Source organism: Mercenaria mercenaria, chromosome 2 (assembly GCF_021730395.1).
Source record: "Mercenaria mercenaria strain notata chromosome 2, MADL_Memer_1, whole genome shotgun sequence".
Lineage (NCBI taxonomy): Eukaryota > Metazoa > Mollusca > Bivalvia > Venerida > Veneridae > Mercenaria > Mercenaria mercenaria.
In genome coordinates, this window is record NC_069362.1 from 79,078,011 (window position 1) to 79,097,854 (window position 19,844).

The window sequence follows — 19,844 nt, forward strand, 5'->3', positions numbered from 1 at the left end:
AATTGGTTTCCGGATGATAACTCAAGAACCCTTGGGCCTGAGATCATGAAAGTTGATAGGGAGGTTGGTCATGACCAGCAGATGACCCCTATTGATCTTAAGATCAGTAGGTCAAAGGTCAAGGTCACAGTAAGCGGAACAGTTAAATGATTTCCAGACAATATCTTGAGAACGCTTGGGCCTAGGATCACAAAACTTTATTGGGAGGTTGATCATGACCAGCAGATGACCCCTATTGATTTTGAGAGATGGTCAAATGTCAAGGTCACTTTGACCCAGAATAGTAGAACTTTTTTGCTGATTGGTAAATGACCCATAATTATTGATTTGAGGTCAGTACGTCAAACATCCAATGCACAGTGACCAAATAATTTCTGTTCCTTATGCAGTTACTGAATGCATCAAAGGGGACATTTCGTGTTCTACGAGCTCTTGTTTCTGAAAGTTTTTGTCTTTTTGCTAAGACTTCGGATGAAGCATTCAGACTTGGCATTAACCTGCCCAAAGTGATTTCAACTTTGAAGATATTTGATTTAACATAGAGACCTTTCTTTCAGATTTGGGTGAAATACTGTAAATATTTGTTTATTTGAAAGTAATGATTGTTAGTGCAGAGATATTACTTTGGCTGAAGTTTATGGTGGGGTAAAGGCAATCTACTTAGCAATTTGACTTGCCCAGCTGATTTTTGACTTCTTGTGGCTAGTCGGAATATCTTTATTTGTAACACTGAGATCACTGAAGGTATAGCCACTTGATTGATGAGTTAACATATAGCGCTTTAATGTTTGTGGAAGGTCATCCAAAAACTTGAGAAAAAAAGACTTTTTTTGCTATTATTGTATTTAGTGATCCAATTATAGTGATTAATGTAATCATAAAAATGTTTGGATGTTTTCTGTTACTAGGTTTTTTTTTATCTTATCTTTCAGATTACAACTGCAAATTGACCTGCCATCAGCTGCAGACAGGAGCAGATGAATGATTGGAGGTGCCTGGAGTAAAATGTAAAGCTACTTGAAATATATTTTTTTCCATTTAGATTTTCTTACCAAAACCTGTTTAATATGACTAAAAGGTCAAATTTCAGAAAATTATATTGTCTTTTTATAAGAAAATTTATTTCTGGTTTTGAACGTTACTGTGTCATTAATATTTGTGATGGTCCAGATTAATTTTCGTGGATTTTGAGGTCAAGACAATCCATTAAAAAGCAGTTCAGATGTTCACCAAACTTGGTCACAATGTTCATGGGTATAATATCTCCTCCAAGTTAGATAACAAACTTGATCCTCCAGATCTCTCGGGAGTTATGGCCTTAATTGAAATTGCTAAAAGTGTCAGTCTCCATTCTGTTAACTTGAACAGTTCTTATCTAACATTCACCAAACTGGTCACACTGTTTATTGGCCTAATATGTCAGCCAAGCGATAACCAGCTGCATCCTCTGTCACTCTTGAGTTATGGCCCTTGAATAAGTCAAAATTGTGAAAATTGACAATTTCAGCTCCCTGACTTAAGCATTTCTTATCCATTGTTCACCAAAATGGGTCACAATGTTTATAGGCATAATATGTCAGACAGTCTGATAACCAGCCAGATAATCCCAGCCTCTCTTGACATATGGTCCATAAAATTACTTAAAATTTTGAAAGTTGACAGTGTCCGCTTAATAACTTGAGCAGTTCTTATTCAGTGTTCTCCAAACTTATAGTAAGAATGTTTATGGGTACAATGTTTTGGCCAAGTTTGATAACTAGAAAAATTTTTTGTTGATTTGGAGCCCTTGTTTAAGTTGATACTGAGAAAATTGACAACAGACCTGCTCAATAAGTAGTTTTATTGTAACAATTAAAAGTTATATGCTGTGATGGACTTACATTGCGGATGTTTGGCACTCATGTTCAAAACTTGAAGTCTTCTAATTTATATCCCCATGAGACAGCTGTTTTGACCAAAACCAGGAAATTTCATGTCTAAGAAATTGAATTATTTTACACTTCATTTGGATGCAGAACTAAGACTTCAGTATGAATGCCAAATTATATAGTGAAGAAGTATCTTATCTACAGATTCTAGGAGGGTGTGTTCACCACTTGAAACCTCTTTGTGACTCACACGTCTGTGTAGAGAATCAGATTCTGCATACGTAGAGATCTATGTCAGCATGATCAGCAATAATACACTCCCATCTTCCAGAAACTGACTGCTGCTGTTAATTTTGAGACCTGTCAGTGGAGCAATAGAATCTGTCTGCTTAAGACCAAATGAAATAAGAACATTATGCCAATTTAGGAAGTTAGGAGACAGACTAAGGCTGGTTCAACTGTGTTTCACAAACATTGGATTACCGTGTCAACACTGGGAATGAGACTCTCGGGAATGGACTTTTGAAAGATTGTTCGACTGTAAATATAGACTATTTATTTATTGGTCTTGCAGGTACTAAAAACTGCTGTTAATTTCAGAGCAACTGAATGTTTTACATATGTGTACATCTGTCTTCTTAATCAGTTTGTAAAGTAATACTGTGTAACAGCCGTAACTGCTGGTACAAAATATTCTTCAATTACTCTACATTGCATATTCAGGGATTTTGAAACTTGCACTGTTAGACTTGTTGTTAAAGTGACATTTGTAGAACTTGGGCCTGTAATGTTTGAAGTCTGAAACAGCAACTATTGAATTTATTCTAACTTTGCTTATAGGAAACCTTTAATTACCAAATTTTGCCAAGATGTCCGTATTTGTGGAACATACATTCCTGTAATCTTCCATTACAATCTGTACAAGTTTCACAAAGCAAGAGCAAATTGAAAATTTAGCATTTCTGAGTCTTAGTCTAAAGTTTCAGCCTTAAAACATTGATAAATACAGGCATGGTTGAATGTCTTCCTTAATGAAAAAATTGATTGCCAATTTATAGACAGCAAGCAGTTGTAAAGTTGTTTGTGTGAAATCTTAATTCAAGTGTGTTCACCTTTGAGTAGGAAGACTAAGTGGTTATGAAATTGGTACAATTTAACACAAATGATATTATTTGAAAGTGTAGACTCAGATTGTTTTTATAGTGAAAAACTTGTTAGAGATGTGTTTTAATCCTTCCACTCCCTCCACTTTGAAGGAAGAGAGTATTTTGTTTTGACAGTATATTTGGAAACAAATACCGTTTGGTTTATGATCATGAACTGCACTGCAGAACCCTTGAGCATTTAGTAACCAAACCTCATAGGCTGTTATGTCTATTGTCAGTACTTACATGTAGGAGATAACTATTCTTTTGTGGCTCAGTAGATTAAGGGGACCTCAAAACAGAAATGCTTTGTTAATAAATAGGTGGAGTATGCTTTTGGATGACTTTTAATCTGATTTGATGATTGCCTGTGGTCAGTAGATTGACTGTAGTTTCATAGTTGTTGTTTGTTTTTTTTTTGTTCAGAAGGCCAGTAGATTTGCCATGTTGTTTTGGAGGTCACTGTGCCAAAGGTCAAACACACATCATACCTGTAACTTTAACCTATACTTCCAGCCATTGTTTTGGGCATACTTAATTTACAAAAAACTCTTCTTAGCTCAACTGATTTTTTGAAAAAAAAAAGATGAGTTATTGTCATCACTTGATCTGCGTCGGCGTTGCCTGGTTAAATTTGTGTTTAGGTCAGCTTTTCTACTAAACTGTCAAAGCTATTGCTTTACAACTTGCAACACTTGGTCACCATCAATAGCTGACTCTGTACAGCAAGAAACATAACTCCATCTTGCTTTTTGCGAGAATTATGGCCCCTTTTAGACATAAAAAATATCAGATTTCTTGGTTAAGTTTTGTGTTTAGGTCATCTTTTCTCCTTAACGGTCAAAGCTATTGCTTTAAAACTACATGTATTAAACAGAGACAAAAAAATCAGATGAGCGTCTGCACCAACAAGGCGGTGCTCTTGTTTTTACTCAAGATGGCCAGAGAGGTATCTGTCAAAGACAGTTTTTGGTGAATGTATTTTTGAATTAGAAATCAATGATAAAGGATGTTTTATTTGGTGGAGTAGAACACTGTAAGTATGAATAGTTATTTCCAAGGCCTAGCAGTGTAACTTGAATGTAATTCTGTAAGAAAAAAAAGTGACAGAGCAAATCTCTGTTACATTAGGAATATTGCCTTATTCCTTGGTTTATGTTACTATTAACATAGATACTCTTCAAAATGGAGTAAGAATTTGTAGTCTAAAATTGGCCTAGCTATGTGTGAGAAGGCTGTACATAGTAGTGCCATGTATATATTTCAAAATCAAAAAGTTGCATTAGTTTACTATTTTTGTAACACAGTTTTAATGTTTTATTTTTGTAAATGAATTTGAAGGATCAGTTTTGAATTTTTATGATTTTATATTTGCTATGCTGAGAAAATCTTTCATATTTATTTTTGTTGATATTTTCATAGGTTTGGTTAACTATACACTTTGTTCAGTTTTTCTAATCTCAAAATATTTTGTATTACTTATGTCTTGTTAACAAATTTCATCTAGCTACTGTGCTGCTACAGATCTCAGTTAGGTTAGTGATATTTGTTATCTTTATTTAGCTGTTTAACTACAGTAATTCCAGTGTCCATATATTTTGATTTTTGATTTTATTTGCTAGTGAGAAAACTGTTTTAGTTAGTTTACTTGTCTGTTTAATATATGTCCAACGACATTTTTCAACTGTTTTCAAGTTTTCTGTTTGAAAACAGTTGTCCAGTATTTGATTGCTGAAAATTCATACTATATATATATAATTGCAATATTATGTCTGGATTGTTTTTTTTTAACCAAACAAGAATGTATTAACTGTATTTGATTCTAGTCAGGTTTTGATAAATGTACATTGTAAGACAGCTACTGTAGTATTTATAACAGCATAGTCCAAGATTATAAAGCTGAGTTTGCAGACCAGTCTCAGGATGCAGCTTTCGTCATTGGCTGATATCAGGTGTCCACACAAAATCAACCAATCAGATGCTTGATCTGTTAGACTGGTCACCAAACATAGTTTTACAACGTTGGACATAGACCTTCAGCTGATTTCTTTATTATTTTGATTTTATTCTATTTCCTATAGTTTGTTAGTTTAAATTTATTTTTTGTACATTAAAGAGAAGTTTTTATAACTTATATTTACTACATCCTGTGACTGCTTCTAGGACTGCTAACTAGTACTTGTGGCTGAGTAATGGATTATACGGACCGGGGTCAAAATTATAATCTAGGGACCATACAAGAGTTCTTTGCATACTTCAGCTTTTGCAAATATAGTGGTTTTGCACCGGTTACGAGTAAAAATGTAAACAACGGACTCTGTCTATGAATCATTGGAATGAATGAATGACAGTCGATCTTAGTCATAATACTAATTGACAGTGAATGCTAATGACTTCATAGTTTGTAACTGTAATTTCCTGTCAATTGAAATCTTCTCAAAACTTTTAAAATGATTGCTTAAATTTGGACAAAGCTCGCTGTCTTCGCCATTCGCCAGCTGCTAAAAGGGCAAATATAAAAGATTCAGTGTAAGTTATATTTCACTGGTACTACCAGTTAGTAAGTTCATACTCTAAGAAACACGTCAGAGAAATTTGGGCAGTTTTGACAGATTGAAATGTTGGCAAAATTAGATAATATTTTTTCTTTATATGAAAATTGGCATTAGGTAACAAAGCGAATATGCCAATAATCCGGAGTACACCAAACATGTTATTGCCACAAAATTGTTCCAGTTCAGGTAATGTAGCCAGGAAGAGAAAAGGGGTGCATTTAAACTGCCTAGCTGTAGCTACTGCTGTTATAGGGAAGTGGTAAAATGTCTGCCTTGGGTGTGAGAGGTCCTGGGTTCGAGTCCCGGTCAGACCTTAAATATTTGCATTCTGTTACAGCATGTATTTGCGGTTATCAGACTGTTCCAGATGTTCTGTATTTTTAGCGAACAGTATCATGAATCATTATTTAGCAGTCCATTTCACTGCTGAATGTAAAATGAAATGCATCCAAATAGAAAATATCCAATATATTATGTCCCTTTGATGTTTCTGCTCTCCGTGTTCAAGAATAGTTACATTTCCTTGATCACAAAATTTTCTTTTATATGAAAATATCAAATGCTAGTAGCTATATGCTTCTGGTTAAAATATTGTCAATATATCTATTTTCAAGAAATATATGGACATTTGCCTTCATTTCAAAGCTTTTAAACTTCATACCTATTATTTGAAAAAATTAGATACTATCTCTATATAATCTCATAGGATTTGAACCTGCAGCCTTGGGGTTAGAAGTCAAGACCATATACCTTGAGACCACTGCACATTTCTTCCTTCATGCTGCATACCTCGTATATTATCTTTACTTTCCTCTATATCTTGAATTATGTTCATGTATTTTTGGATATTTTTAAAGTCTGTCATCTATAGAATTGATTATTTTCTCCTTTGCAGCTTTGCCTGTGAACAACAAGTACAGACTAACTACAATTGTTTCCAAAATCATTTAAAATGCTGCTGAAAGTATATTTTTGTCTTAGACTTAGAGAAAGTGCATTGTTGTTAGTAGCCAAATTTCTGTATACCAGTATTGTCCTATATTTTTGATAAGAAATGTTTGTATTTCTTCTTGAATTTTTGGAAGAAATGTTGAAGTCCATTAAACAGATATATTTGTTTATGTCAAAAGCATGTGTTATCATTGTGTGTAATGAAAAGTAGAGAAATTAGTCCAGTAGCACATATTACAATTGTTAATCCACCTGATCCAAAGGTTCAGGGTAGGCTATTAGTATAGGTGGATGGTCCATCGTCAATTGTCAACCTTTTTAACTTTGTCTGTTGCATTATGTTACTACTTGACCCCTTTCAGGTGCCGCCAGAGCTAAGAATAAGAACCTGTGCAAACAACTTTTTCTCATGAATTGGTTGATGCCAATCTCACATACCAGAGGTTTACTAAGGTTCCCTAGTTGAACTGGCGCATTTGGCCCATATGTTTAGTTTGTTACATTACAGGTAAAATAATTCAGTCAGTCAGCGACGTTCATGACAGATCTTTGCAAAACAGGTTGTGAGAGGCGTAACAGCGTCCTTTTAAATATTGATGCCAAATTGTCAGAACTGTTTTTATTTCTCGAGGTAAATTCCTTAACATGCGATTATTGATCACAGTCATGCAGTATTGTCTTTATTCATTGTGAGCAAGTATGTTGCTAAGATATTGTTCGAATTTTCAATTCAGGGTGCTGAATAATGGCAAATATTGATGGACTGAAACCACTTCCAATTGTACATGTAATTACAAGTGCGTATGCTTACCATATAAATGAAAGATCATGTTTCTGATGTTTCGGCCCTTTTCTGAACTTGAGGTATTACAACTATGTCAGAACATTGTGTACTGAGCTCTACAGTTCCCATCCAGTTGAAATGAAACTTGAGATACATCATCTGCATGAAATTGATGTGCCAGTATTATTGGAACTATCATGTCCAGTTATTTTTACTGGAGAAATGGCCCTGATATTGTCTGTGAAGCTTTTTCAGGGGGGCATGTGCCATACAATGTTGACATCATTCTTGTTTACCTTTATATTAGAAACAGAATAAACAGAATAACAGAAATCCTCTAGCTGTATTCTTGCCAGTTCATATAAACTTGATTTAACCCAGAAATTGAACTTGCTCTAACACAGCTGCAGAAACTGTATATAAACACTAGACACAGAAGAGGTCAGACTGCTATAATGTACTACACTGGTCATTGATGTGAACATGCAATTGAAGGTTTGTACTTTGAATTTGGATTTAAATGTTAATATACTTTTTGGCCAGGTTTTCGAGGAAAAATCTGGCTTGTAGATTCTTCATGTGAGGAAGCCATCCAGCTGGCTTACGGAAGGTTGGTGGTTCTACCCAGGTGCCCGCTTGTGATGAAATAATGCACAGAGGGGCACCTGGGGTCTTCCTCCACCATCAAAGCTGGAAAGTCGCCATATGATCTATAATTGTGTTGGTGCGACATTAAACCCAACAAAATAAATAAAACATGACCCCTATTGATTTCGGGGTCACTGGGTCAGAGGTCAAGGTCACAATGAGTCTCATGTTAACCTTTTTGTTCATTCATTTTTAGCTTGACTATACGAAGTACAAGGAGAGCTATCCTACTCGACCCGGCGTCTGCGTCAGCGTCGGCGTCTTTCCACGTCCCCACCTTGGTTAAAGTTTTTTTACACTTTCTCTTTTTTCAACTTCTCTCTGTAATTACTTGATGGATTTGATTCAAACTTGAAATAGTTATTCCTCATCATCACCCACATCATCTGACATAAGGGCCATAACTCTGGCACCAATATTTCATGATTTATCTCGCCTTTTCACTTAGTTTTTAAGGTTAAAGTTTTGATGCACTTTCACTCTATCTCTGTTATTACTGAATGGATTTGATTCAAACTTAAAATACTTGTTTAACATCATCACCCACATCATATGACACAAGATGCATAACTCTGGCACAAATATTTTATTAATTATTCCCCCTTTTTACTTAGAATTTCAGGTTAAAGTTTTGATTCACTTTCACTCTATCTCAGTTATTACTGAATGGATTTGATTCAGACTTAAAATCGTTGTTCAACATCACCACCCACGCCATATGACACAAGGTGCATAACTCTGGCACCAATTTTTCATGAATTATTTCCCCTTGTTACTTAGAATTTCAGGTTAAAGTTTTGATTCACTTTCACTCTATCACTGTTATTACCGTATGGATTTGATTCAAACTTAAAATAGTTGTTTAACATCATCACCCACACCATTTGGCACAAGGTGCATAACTCTGGCACCAATTTTTCATGAATTATTCCCCCTTTTTACTAAGAATTTCAGGTTAAAGTTTTGATGCACTTTCACTCTATCACTGTTATTACTGAATGGATTTGATTCAAACTTAAAATAGTTGTTCAGCATCATCACCCACACCATTTAACACAAGGTGCATAACTCTGGCACCAATTTTTCATGAATTATGCCCCCTTTTATTTAGAAATGAAAGTTAATTTTGATGCATTTTTCGCTGTATCTCAGTTATTATGAAATGCATTTGATTCAAACTTGAAGTATTGTTCCACATCATCACCCACATCATATGATACAAGATGCATAACTCTTGCACCAATATTTTAATTGATTATGCCCCCTTTTTGCTTAGGCTGTACTTGTATGGTGTTTTGATATACTTTATCTGTACTTCTCTTATTACTTAATATTTTTGACACAGACTCAGGCTATTGTGCAATATCTTCACCCACCATTGGAGTTAATAAACACTCCAGTGACAGTTCCAGTTTTCTCAGATGTGCCCAGTTTCACTATCCACCATCGAAATAGTCGAGCACGCTGTCTCCTGTGACAGCTATTGTTTCTTAACAACTACTTATCCAAACTTCAAGAAACTTGGTCAGAATGATCCCCTGTTATCCTAGTTGGTCCAAATTGAGGATGGGGTTACTGGGTCAAAGGTCAAGGTCACAGGGACCTGAACATTGAAAATGGTTTCCGCTCAATATCTGGACAAGTATTTCACCTAGGACCTTGAAACTTCATAGGTATGTTGGTCTTGATGTGTACATGACCCCTATTCATTTTGGGGTCTCCCTGGGTCAAAGGTCACAGAGACCTGAACATTTAAATTGGTGTTTTTAGCTCACCTGTCACAAAGTGACAAGGTGAGCTTTTGTGATCGTGCGGTGTCCGTCGTCCGTCCGTGCGTCCGACCGTCCGTCCGTCCGTCCGTAAACTTTTGCTTGTGACCACTCTAGAGGTCACATTTTTCATGGGATCTTTATGAAAGTTGGTCAGAATGTTCATCTTGATGATATCTAGGTCAGGTTCGAAACTGGGTCACGTGCCATCAAAAACTAGGTCAGTAGGTCTAAAAATAGAAAAACCTTGTGACCTCTCTAGAGGCCATATATTTCACAAGATCTTCATGAAAATTGGTCAGAATGTTCACCTTGATGATATCTAGGTCAAGTTCGAAACTGGGTCACGTTCCATCAAAAACTAGGTCAGTAGGTCTAAAAATAGAAAAACCTTGTGACCTCTCTAGAGGCCATATATTTCACAAGACCTTCATGAAAATTGGTCAGAATGTTCACCTTGATGATATCTAGGTCAAGTTCGAAACTGGGTCACGTTCCATCAAAAACTAGGTCAGTAGGTCAAATAATAGAAAAACCTTGTGACCTCTCTAAAGGCCATATTTTTCATGGTATCTGTATGAAAGTTGGTCAGAATGTTCATCTTGATGATATCTAGGTCAAGATCGAAACTGGGTCACGTGCGGTCAAAAACTAGGTCAGTAGGGCTAAAAATAGAAAAACCTTGTGACCTCTCTAGAGGCCATATATTTCATGAGATCTTCATGAAAATTGGTCAGAATGTTCATCTTGATGATATCTAGGTCAAGTTTGAAAGTGGGTCACGTGCCATCAAAAACTAGGTCAGTAGGTCAAATAATAGAAAAACCTTGTGACCTCTCTAGAGGGCATATTTTTCATGGGATCTGTATGAAAGTTGGTCAGAATGTTCATCTTGATGATATCTAGGTCAAGTTCGAAAGTGGGTCACGTGCCGTCAAAAACTAGGTCAGTAGGTCAAATAATAGAAAAACCTTGTGACCTCTCTAAAGGCCATATTTTTCATGGGATCTGTATGAAAATTGGTCTGAATGTTCATCTTGATGATATCTAGGTCAAGTTCGAAACAGGGTCATGTGCGGTCAAAAACTAGGTCAGTAGGTCTAAAAATAGAAAAACCTTGTGACCTCTCTAGAGGCCATACTTATGAATGGATCTCCATAAAAATTGGTCAGAATGTTCACCTTGATGATATCTAGGTCAGGTTTGAAACTGGGTCATGTGCCTTAAAAAACTAGGTCAGTAGGTCAAATAATAAAAAAACCTTGTGACCTCTCTAGAGGCCATACTTTTCATGGGATCTGTATGAAAGTTGGTCTGAATGTTCATCTTGATGATATCTAGGTCAAGTTTGAAACTGGGTCAACTGCTATCAAAAACTAGGTCAGTAGGTCTAAAATTATTAAAATCTTTTGACCTCTCTAGAGGCCATATTTTTCAATGGATCTTCATGAAAATTGATCTGAATATTCACCTTGATGATATCTAGGTCAGTTTCGAAACTGGGTCACGTGCGGTCAAAAACTAGGCCAGTAGGTATAAAAATAGAAAAACCTTGTGACCTCTCTAGAGGCCATATTTTTCATGAGATCTTCATGAAAATTAGTGAGAATGTTCACCTTGATGATATCTATGTAAGGTTCAAAACAGGGTCACGTACCTTCGAAAACTAGGTCAATAGGTCAAATAATAGAAAAACCTTGTGACCTCTCTAGAGACCATATTTTTCAATGGATCTTCATGAAAATTGGTCAGAATTTTTATCTTGATAATATCTAGGTCAAGTTCAAAACTGGGTCACATGAGCTCAAAAACTAGGTCACTATGTCTAATAATAGAAAAAACGACGTCATACTCAAAACTGGGTCATGTGGGAAGAGGTGAGCGATTCAGGACCATCATGGTCCTCTTGTTTATGTCTCCCGCCACACAGTGGTGTGGGAGACATATTGATTTACTCCTGTCTGTGTGTGTGTCTGTCTATCTGTCTGTCTGTCACAAAGCTTGTCCACACTCTAAGTCGAACATTTCTCATCCGATCTTCACCAAACTTGAACAAAATGTGTTTGCCAATAAGTGCTCGGCCAAATTCGATAACTAGCCAAATCGGCCCAGGCACTTCGGAACTATGGCCCTTGAATTACCAAAAAACGCTCAGATTTCTTGCACATTTTTGACCTTAGAAGGACCCCTATACTACTTTTAAAAGTAGTATATGGGTCCTTTTGAGGTCAATAAAGTGCGTGCGCATGTTGTCTAAGTAAACAGTATATAAAGACTGACTTACTATTTTGATAATTAGGCAGTTGTGGGAGACATGCGCTTTTCTCAAAAGCATCTCAAGTCTTACTTTGATTTTTTAACACCAATTTATTTCTTTAATTTCATTTTCTACCTGTCCATTTCTTTTTTCCCCTTTTTCCTTCAATAGTGCTTATTAATTTGGGGGTTATTTATTGTATGCCTTTATTAGAACTTTAACTCATTATGACCTAATTCGGAAAACCCAGCCAAAACGCTGTCAGGCGTTAGCTGCTTGTTCTGTGTATATAAGGTTTAGATTGGTCATTTTATCCTGTCTTAAGTACAGTAGATATAAATATTTTTCAGAAAATGAATTTGATTTTAAATACTTTTTGCTGTGTTGCTTCTAATAGTGCCATACATATACCTGGTGTCTTGTATGAGTGATCACTATCACATTTTAAACTAAGTATAGTTGTTCCCTTTCATAAAACCTGTGTCATTATACTTATAATCAATGTCAAGTGAGTTAGCCTCATGATGGTACTTGTGTATTGTATAGGACCGATCCTACCCTTTTACTACACAAGTTTGTGTATATTTAATCAGGTCTGATCTCAGTTTTTTGTAACTTTTTAGTGTTAGTCAATGATATGCTGTAAAAACCATTGTGATTCTTATCACATACTGTACTGTCTTTTTTAAAAGTCATATGATATTCAAGGGCATGGCTGGTATAGTTTACATTTTAAGGAAGTTTGCTGTTTAAATGGTTACTTTAAAATTTATATCCAAGAAACCGTTATAAAAGTCCTTTGGACCTTGAGCAATAATTGTTACTTTTGACAGGCAAATTGTTCTGGTGTGTAATGTTAAAAGAACTTGTGCATGCTGTTTGATCCACCTGCTTTATAACAACGTTTTTCCTTGATTTCTCTTTATATATATTTGAGTACCATTTATATTATGCATCATATTAAAGAACTCCAGTGGTGATAATAGGAACTTCTTTACCTTCAAAATGCCCTCATAAGCTACGAATTTATTGTCAAAAGCACTTTGGAAAAGGGCATTTCCTGTTGTATATTTCAGTCACCAAAACGTTTCGAAAACTTTCTGTTTACTTGGCCATGAAATGGACGTAAACAATTACCTTGAATATTCAAGTAGATCCTACTACCACCCATGGAGACACTTTGAATGATTATTTCTGATATCTAGATTATGCAAAGTTAAGCTGCAGTTCAAGAAAAATCAGTGTCTGCTGTGTAGCAAAAAAGGTTTACTTTATACAGTGACAGGTTTTTCACAAAGTGGTGCACTTTTTAATGACAGATCAGTCTGTGCTAACTATACACATGTATTTATTTGAAGAATAAACTTTAAAAATAATGCAAGTTTTGCTTAGTTTTTTATTCTCCTTTACTATACTTAACAATTTGTCCTAGGCTAACACGAAGTTGATTTGGCGTATCCACCATAAAAATCTGGAAAGGGCGTTAAACCCAACAAACGCAAAGAAACAAAAACAGAACAAACAAAATGGAATATTAACAGTTATCCTTTATGTCCTTGGTTTGTGTGCGTCCCGTGTGGTTCTGGGACAAATTCTGTATGAAACGAAATTGGACCACTGTTAGTAGAGTGCCAATTTCGAAAGATCTAGACAGGTTGGACAAAAGTACCAAATTTTGTAAAGCGATAGCTTGGGACAATATAAGACTTTTGGCTGTAAGGGCCAAGGTCACAGCTTATTGGAATTCTATTTTTAGAACATTCAAAATGGCCGCCATTTAAACAAATAGCTATTTTAGTAAAAGTTAGTTTTTATCTTATTCTTGATACATATTTATATGTAAACTGATTCATACTTACTCTTAGTGTCAAGTGATGCATTTTTATAAAGTTAGGTCATGCCACATAACGGCCTGTCCGTACGATTCGTCCGTACGTACGTTTAAAATGTCTTCTTTTTTAAAACCGTAAGATTTTACAAACATACATCATGAGTCCTGTAATGTGCTGCTTGATCTCGATTGATCTAGATGTGATAGATATGTGTAAAGACTAATTTTTTGTATAAGATATGTTTCATTTTGTTTCGTTCGTCTGTCTGTCTGTCTGTCTGTCTGTCTGTCGCAAAATCGTGTCCGCTCTGTACTTTATTCATACCGAGACCACGGTAGCTTGGGACAATATAAGACTTTTGGCATTAAGGGCAAAGTTCACAGCAGTAGCTTGGAGCACTATAAGACTTTTGGCTGTAAGGGCTAAGGTCACAGCTCTTTGGAATTCTATTTTTAGAACATTCAAAAGGCCGCCATTGAATCAAATAGCTATTTTAGTAAAAGTTAATTTTTATCTTATTCTTGATACATAATTATGTGTAAACTAATTCATATTTACTGTTAGGGTCAAGTGATATATAATCATAAAGTTAGGTCATGCTACATAACGGTATGTCTTTATATTTGTCCGTACGTACGTTAAAAATGTCATCTTTTTTAAAACTATACGCTTTTACGTGTATGCATAAGCCCTGTGACGCGCTGCTTGATCTCGATTGATCTAGAAGTGATAAATATGTGTAACGACTAAATTTTTGTAGAAGATATGTTCCATTTTGTTTCGTTCGTCCGTCTGTCTTTCTGTCTGTCTGTCTGTCTGTCTGTCGCAAAATCGTGTCCACTCTGTATTTGTAGTCATAATGAGACCACATGTGGAACGCAACATAAGTTTTATATTACTGTTGAACATTGTAGACCAAATGATATAAAGGCAGCATTTCATGTCCGCTAGGGCCTCAAATGACAAAACTATGTAGATACCAATTCCATTCTTATACTGGGAGACATGGTTCATTTTCATTTATGGTTCTTTTGCATTATATACATGTATCTAATAATCAGCTTTGCTCTTTGGTTTTGGTAGTTTTAGCATCGCATTAACACAACTCTAGGTCATACGGCGACTAAATAAGCTTTGTGATAAGCTTTGTAATTTCCATAATAGAACACATATTACATAATTATATTTACATAAAATCTCTATATTCAGATAGTTTTATTTTGATATTGCAAAGTATCAATGTTTGATCATATCTATATGCATGTATCTTGAAAAGCTTTATTGTAATGGAAAGTTAAAACGTTTCTTTAATGATTATGTCTTTATTTACTGGATTATTGTTATAATTTATCATTTAGAGATGTTTACATGATTTGTATGCACCGCTTACTTCATCTTTTGCATGAACAAATAGTTACCTCAAACAAATTTAACCTTACTTTTAACTGAAAGCTTTGACCACACAGGACATTTTTCCTGTTCAAATCATCAAACCGACGTCTTCTGGTTTGATACTTTCATGTTTATCCCGGTCACATATCATGTCAGAGCCTTCTGGTACTAGAACATTTTTGTTGGGATAAGTCACTTGTTAAGAAACTATAGGTAAGGGAAGCGGTTGTCTAGAGTTTAAGGTGTCGGCTGCTCAACCCAGAGTTTGATACCGACATGGATCATAACCAAGCCTTCTCAAATGACACCAGTACTCGATTTTCCAGGGAAAGGATTCGAGTGTGGTTCAGATAAGCTTCTAGCTTTCATCACAATTGAGCTTAAAGATAAATTAGTATAAACTAAAAAGCTATAGATATTCATATAGAAAAGAGATGGGATAGATGTATGCACATGAATTTTGTGATCACACTGATTTTTTTTTTTAAAAAGCCTCTTTTTTTATATAGACATTCTCTTCTGTATGGTGATTAAAAGCCAAAAGGAGATATAGATAGATATAGAATGCTGACATTTATAACTAAAATCTCCCAAATAATTATAGATTATATCATCAGAAGTATATGCACCTTTATGACATATTCCTTATGAATAAATGGAAATACTATGCAACAAAATTGTAAAGCATAATGAATCAATCAAAGCCTTGCTTGCAGCATACATGTATTGCCTTTTAAATACTTGGAAATGTACCACTTAGATTAATGACCACAATTCCTTCTTAAACGACAACAACATGTCTTAATAGATTGAAAGCAGCATACACAATCTGCATCAGCAATAAAAGAAATGGAAGAAACTATTTTCCCTTTATCTTCAATGTTAATTTTGTATGTTTTCATCACACTGGCTTAAAATGGCATTGTTCGGGCAATTAGCTAATTTACTTCAGATATAGGCCTACTTAAATTAATGATTGATCTATACATAATTCATTTATAAGCATAGCATTCTTTCTCAACAAGTAAAATACATAAGCTGTTATACAATAATCATCATTACATTGATTAATAAAGCAACTTGCAGTTAATAATGCTCTGAAATGACCTTACACCGAACTCTCTAACCTTGAAATAACCCCTAGTATGCATTAAAAACTTTGCCATAAGATAACACATTTGTTATAGATAATATAGGTACATGTAGCAAGTGGTGCTCTCTATACAAGACATTAAGAAATAGGTACATGTATCAAACATGATTTTGAATAGAGATTAAGAAAATGTTTCCCTAAACCATCTTTAACACTTGTTCAACATGCCTAAAGTACTTTTCAGTAGGATATTTTGTCACGCCTGTTTAGGTGAACTTCACTGTGTTAAAATTCCATAATGTTAAAATCCGATACAGCAACTCTCAAAAACAAAGAGAATATGCATAATTACGTGATTGGAAAAGCACTTCTTTCAGTACTGCACATGTATTTATCCTTTTACATAAAAGAAAGGTAATAAAAAATAATGGACTCAGTATTACTTTATACTTTGTGAATCATACTTTAAAAACCTTTGAAAAATATGTCATTAATAAAGTATCAAAAATAAGATTTTTTATTTATTTATTTTGTTGGGTTTATTGTCGCACCGACACAATTTTAGGTCATATGGCGACTTTCCAGCTTTAATGGTGAAGGAAGACCACAGGTGCCCCTCCGTGCATATTTCATCACGAGCGGGCACCTGGGTAGAACCACTGACCTTCCGTAAGTCAGCTGGATGGCTTCCTCACGTGAAGAATTCTACGCCCCAAATGAGGTTTCGAACCCACATCGATGAGGGGCAAATGGTTTGAAGTCAACGACTCTAACCACTCGGCCACGGAGGCCCCAAAATAAGATTTAACAAGTTATTAATATATTTTATGTTCATAACAGCACATGCGGCAGTCACATTTATTTTAAATAAACAAAGCCATAATAGCCCTTTAAGCAGTTAAAACAAATCGTTTCTATACACAGGGTATTTCAGGAACAGTCACTTGAATATTACAAAAAGCAATAGGCATTTAACAATTCATAGAAAAAGATAATTTCAAAAATCTTTAAAAAAAACCTCAGATTTAGCCACAACAGCTGTTCTGAGATAATACTATATGAATTTTGCGACGGACGGACGGACAGACGGACGGAACAAATAATAACATGCTTCACCTAAAAGTTGGTGAAACACTTTTTTTCAGCTACACCAATACATAATTAAAGTCAAGCTGCACATTACGGGGCTCATCTTATAGTTATAACCACAAGTATACCGTTTAAAAACGGCATTTTTGACGTACAGACAGACGGATTTACAGACAGACAAACAGACGTGAAAATTGACATCACTTCAAATGTATCACTTTAACTCTAAGAGTAGGTATGAATCAGTTTATATCAAGAATAAGATAAAAACTAACTTTTACTAAAAATAGCTATCTGTTTCAATGGCGGCCATTTTGAATGTTCTAAAAATAGAATTCCAAAGAGCTGTGACCTTGGCCCTTACAGCCAAAAGTCTTGTATTGGTCCAAACTACCTCTGTGCAAAGTTTGGTACTTTTGTCCGGTCTGTCTAGATTTTTCAAATTTTATGAAGAATTGGAACTTAGCTATGTCTGGTAGGAGGCGACTTATAAGGTGACTGGGTCTGAACACTTGGTTCTACTGTATTTCTGTGATTCCAGCAAGTATATTGATTCTTATTTGGATATAAATTAGATGCGTAGCCAAACTTTTTTTCTGTTCTGGCGCCATAATTTATAACCTATACATCAAGGGAGTATTCGATCCACCGTTAAACCATAAAACTTGCATCACTGGTAAAAGATACCTGGGATTAGTCTGGTTCCCGTCGTACTGCAAACAGATAACGATAGTAAAGGGGCAGGTAATCTAGACTAACCTGGGATATACGGACATGTTCATCGTCTCCAAAAAAGATACAGATGTTTGAAATCTAAAAAACGGCTTAGAATGGAAACGGTCGTGTAAGTGAGGGCTCAATAACATGCTGTTAATGTATACCTTATAACATGATGAATTACTGCACTTTCCTGAGGAGTTTTATAAAAAGTTGGAGAAAATATATATCATACAAAATTTGTGAAGCACCCTTTCGCTTTGGAGCAGCATTTTCGTGATGTCCCAGAGTATATTAATTCTACCTGAGGGGATGGTTTTGGGGCATTTTCTATTATGGTACTGCTTTACGGAAACTAGTGTCTAACTTTCTACTTGAGGAATAGTCATATATTTAGCTCTGGCACAGGAGACAAACCCAGCTAACATAAGCAATACGTAACATGATTAGACTGCACGGATGTGCAGGCTGATCATGATCTACGCTGGTCGCAAAGGCAGAACCAATCGTGTCCAGCATGGTAAGGGTTAATAAAATGCGGCCTTGAATGCAGTATGGGGAATGTCTTGACTTTAAATGACGGTGTGCATGGGAAAATTACCAATATATCTCTTAGTTTTATAAGGAGCGTATTCTTTAAATTTACGCTTAACTATTCATGCATTTATTTTAAATTATACACACTTTCCTTATAAATAGTAATATGAACTCCCTATACGAAAGTGCACTACCTTGATTTCATGCCTGTTTGAAGTATTTGATATTTAATATTTGATCATGGAGGAAAACATAGAACCACGTAACATACAGTGACGGTAAGATAATTTTTTTTATCCAATTGATTTCTTTAACTTTTAAGTGAGTGGTATCACAGTTTATGATTGCAAAATACACATAACTAGGAATTATATTATGCTGCATAAAATGAATATCAACATTATGTTTCTTTTTCCAAGAGTAATTAACTTAATAAATTCATGAATTTGCAATATTATGAATGTATTATGATCGTTACTCTTGAAGAAAAAGAAAATTATCGTGACATTGATATAAACTTGGCAGAGGACCACCCTATTCAGACAAAATTTTATCAACTTCTGCGAATCGGATTCAGAAAAGATGTATAAGTGAGAATGTTGGCGCAGGTCGACGCACACCGGACCACGGACCATTATTATTATTATTATTATTATTATTATTATACCAGATTTATATAGCGCCCTTTTCATGATAAACACGTTCAAAGGCGCTTTACATATAGCAAACGCAGCCACAAAGGGCGCGAAATTCATCCTCTACTAGTACAGATACAGAGCGATCTGACCAGAGGAACAGAGTGAGATAAAGCCCCCAGAACAGACAGAGAGAACGGTTTAGATACAGACGTGCCCGGCTAACTTAGCCTAGGTCTTGGCGAATAGACAGTCTGGTTCTTTAACGTGACCGGTGTATAGCACCGATACACGCGAAGCCGTCTTTCCTGGGAGGAACCAGTACAGGCCTCTAGTTAGGTGGGAGACACTCAAAAGCATCTCAGAAATTTCCAATGGACCAGGATTCGAACCCCGGACCTCTGGAATGACAGTCAAGGGTGTTACCACTAGACCACCGGCCCACCTAATAATAAACCATCCCTTTATAGTTATGACAGCTTACGTTGAACAAAGTTCTGGGGAGCTAAAAATGAAAATGAGACTTGCTTTAACATCTCTAGAACAAACAGCGATAACTTTGCTACTCGAAA

General features: G+C 35.4%; 1 protein-coding gene across 2 annotated transcripts in view; it reads left to right on the forward strand.

The window, feature by feature from the left end:
* The window catches only part of LOC123564394 (uncharacterized), a 33,498-nt gene extending 20,145 nt beyond the window's left edge, over positions 1–13,353 (forward strand). The window contains exons 4-5 of one of the 2 annotated variants that reach the window (XM_053537036.1): positions 933–1,007; positions 2,073–13,353. In XM_053537036.1, coding sequence (XP_053393011.1) covers positions 933–985 — 53 coding nt within the window. In that variant the 3' untranslated portion in view covers positions 986–1,007; positions 2,073–13,353. Of the gene's footprint in view, positions 1–932 lie in introns of both variants that reach the window. The other variant, XM_053537035.1, reaches the window with a different exon arrangement.
* The last annotated feature ends 6,491 nt before the right edge of the window (positions 13,354–19,844 follow it).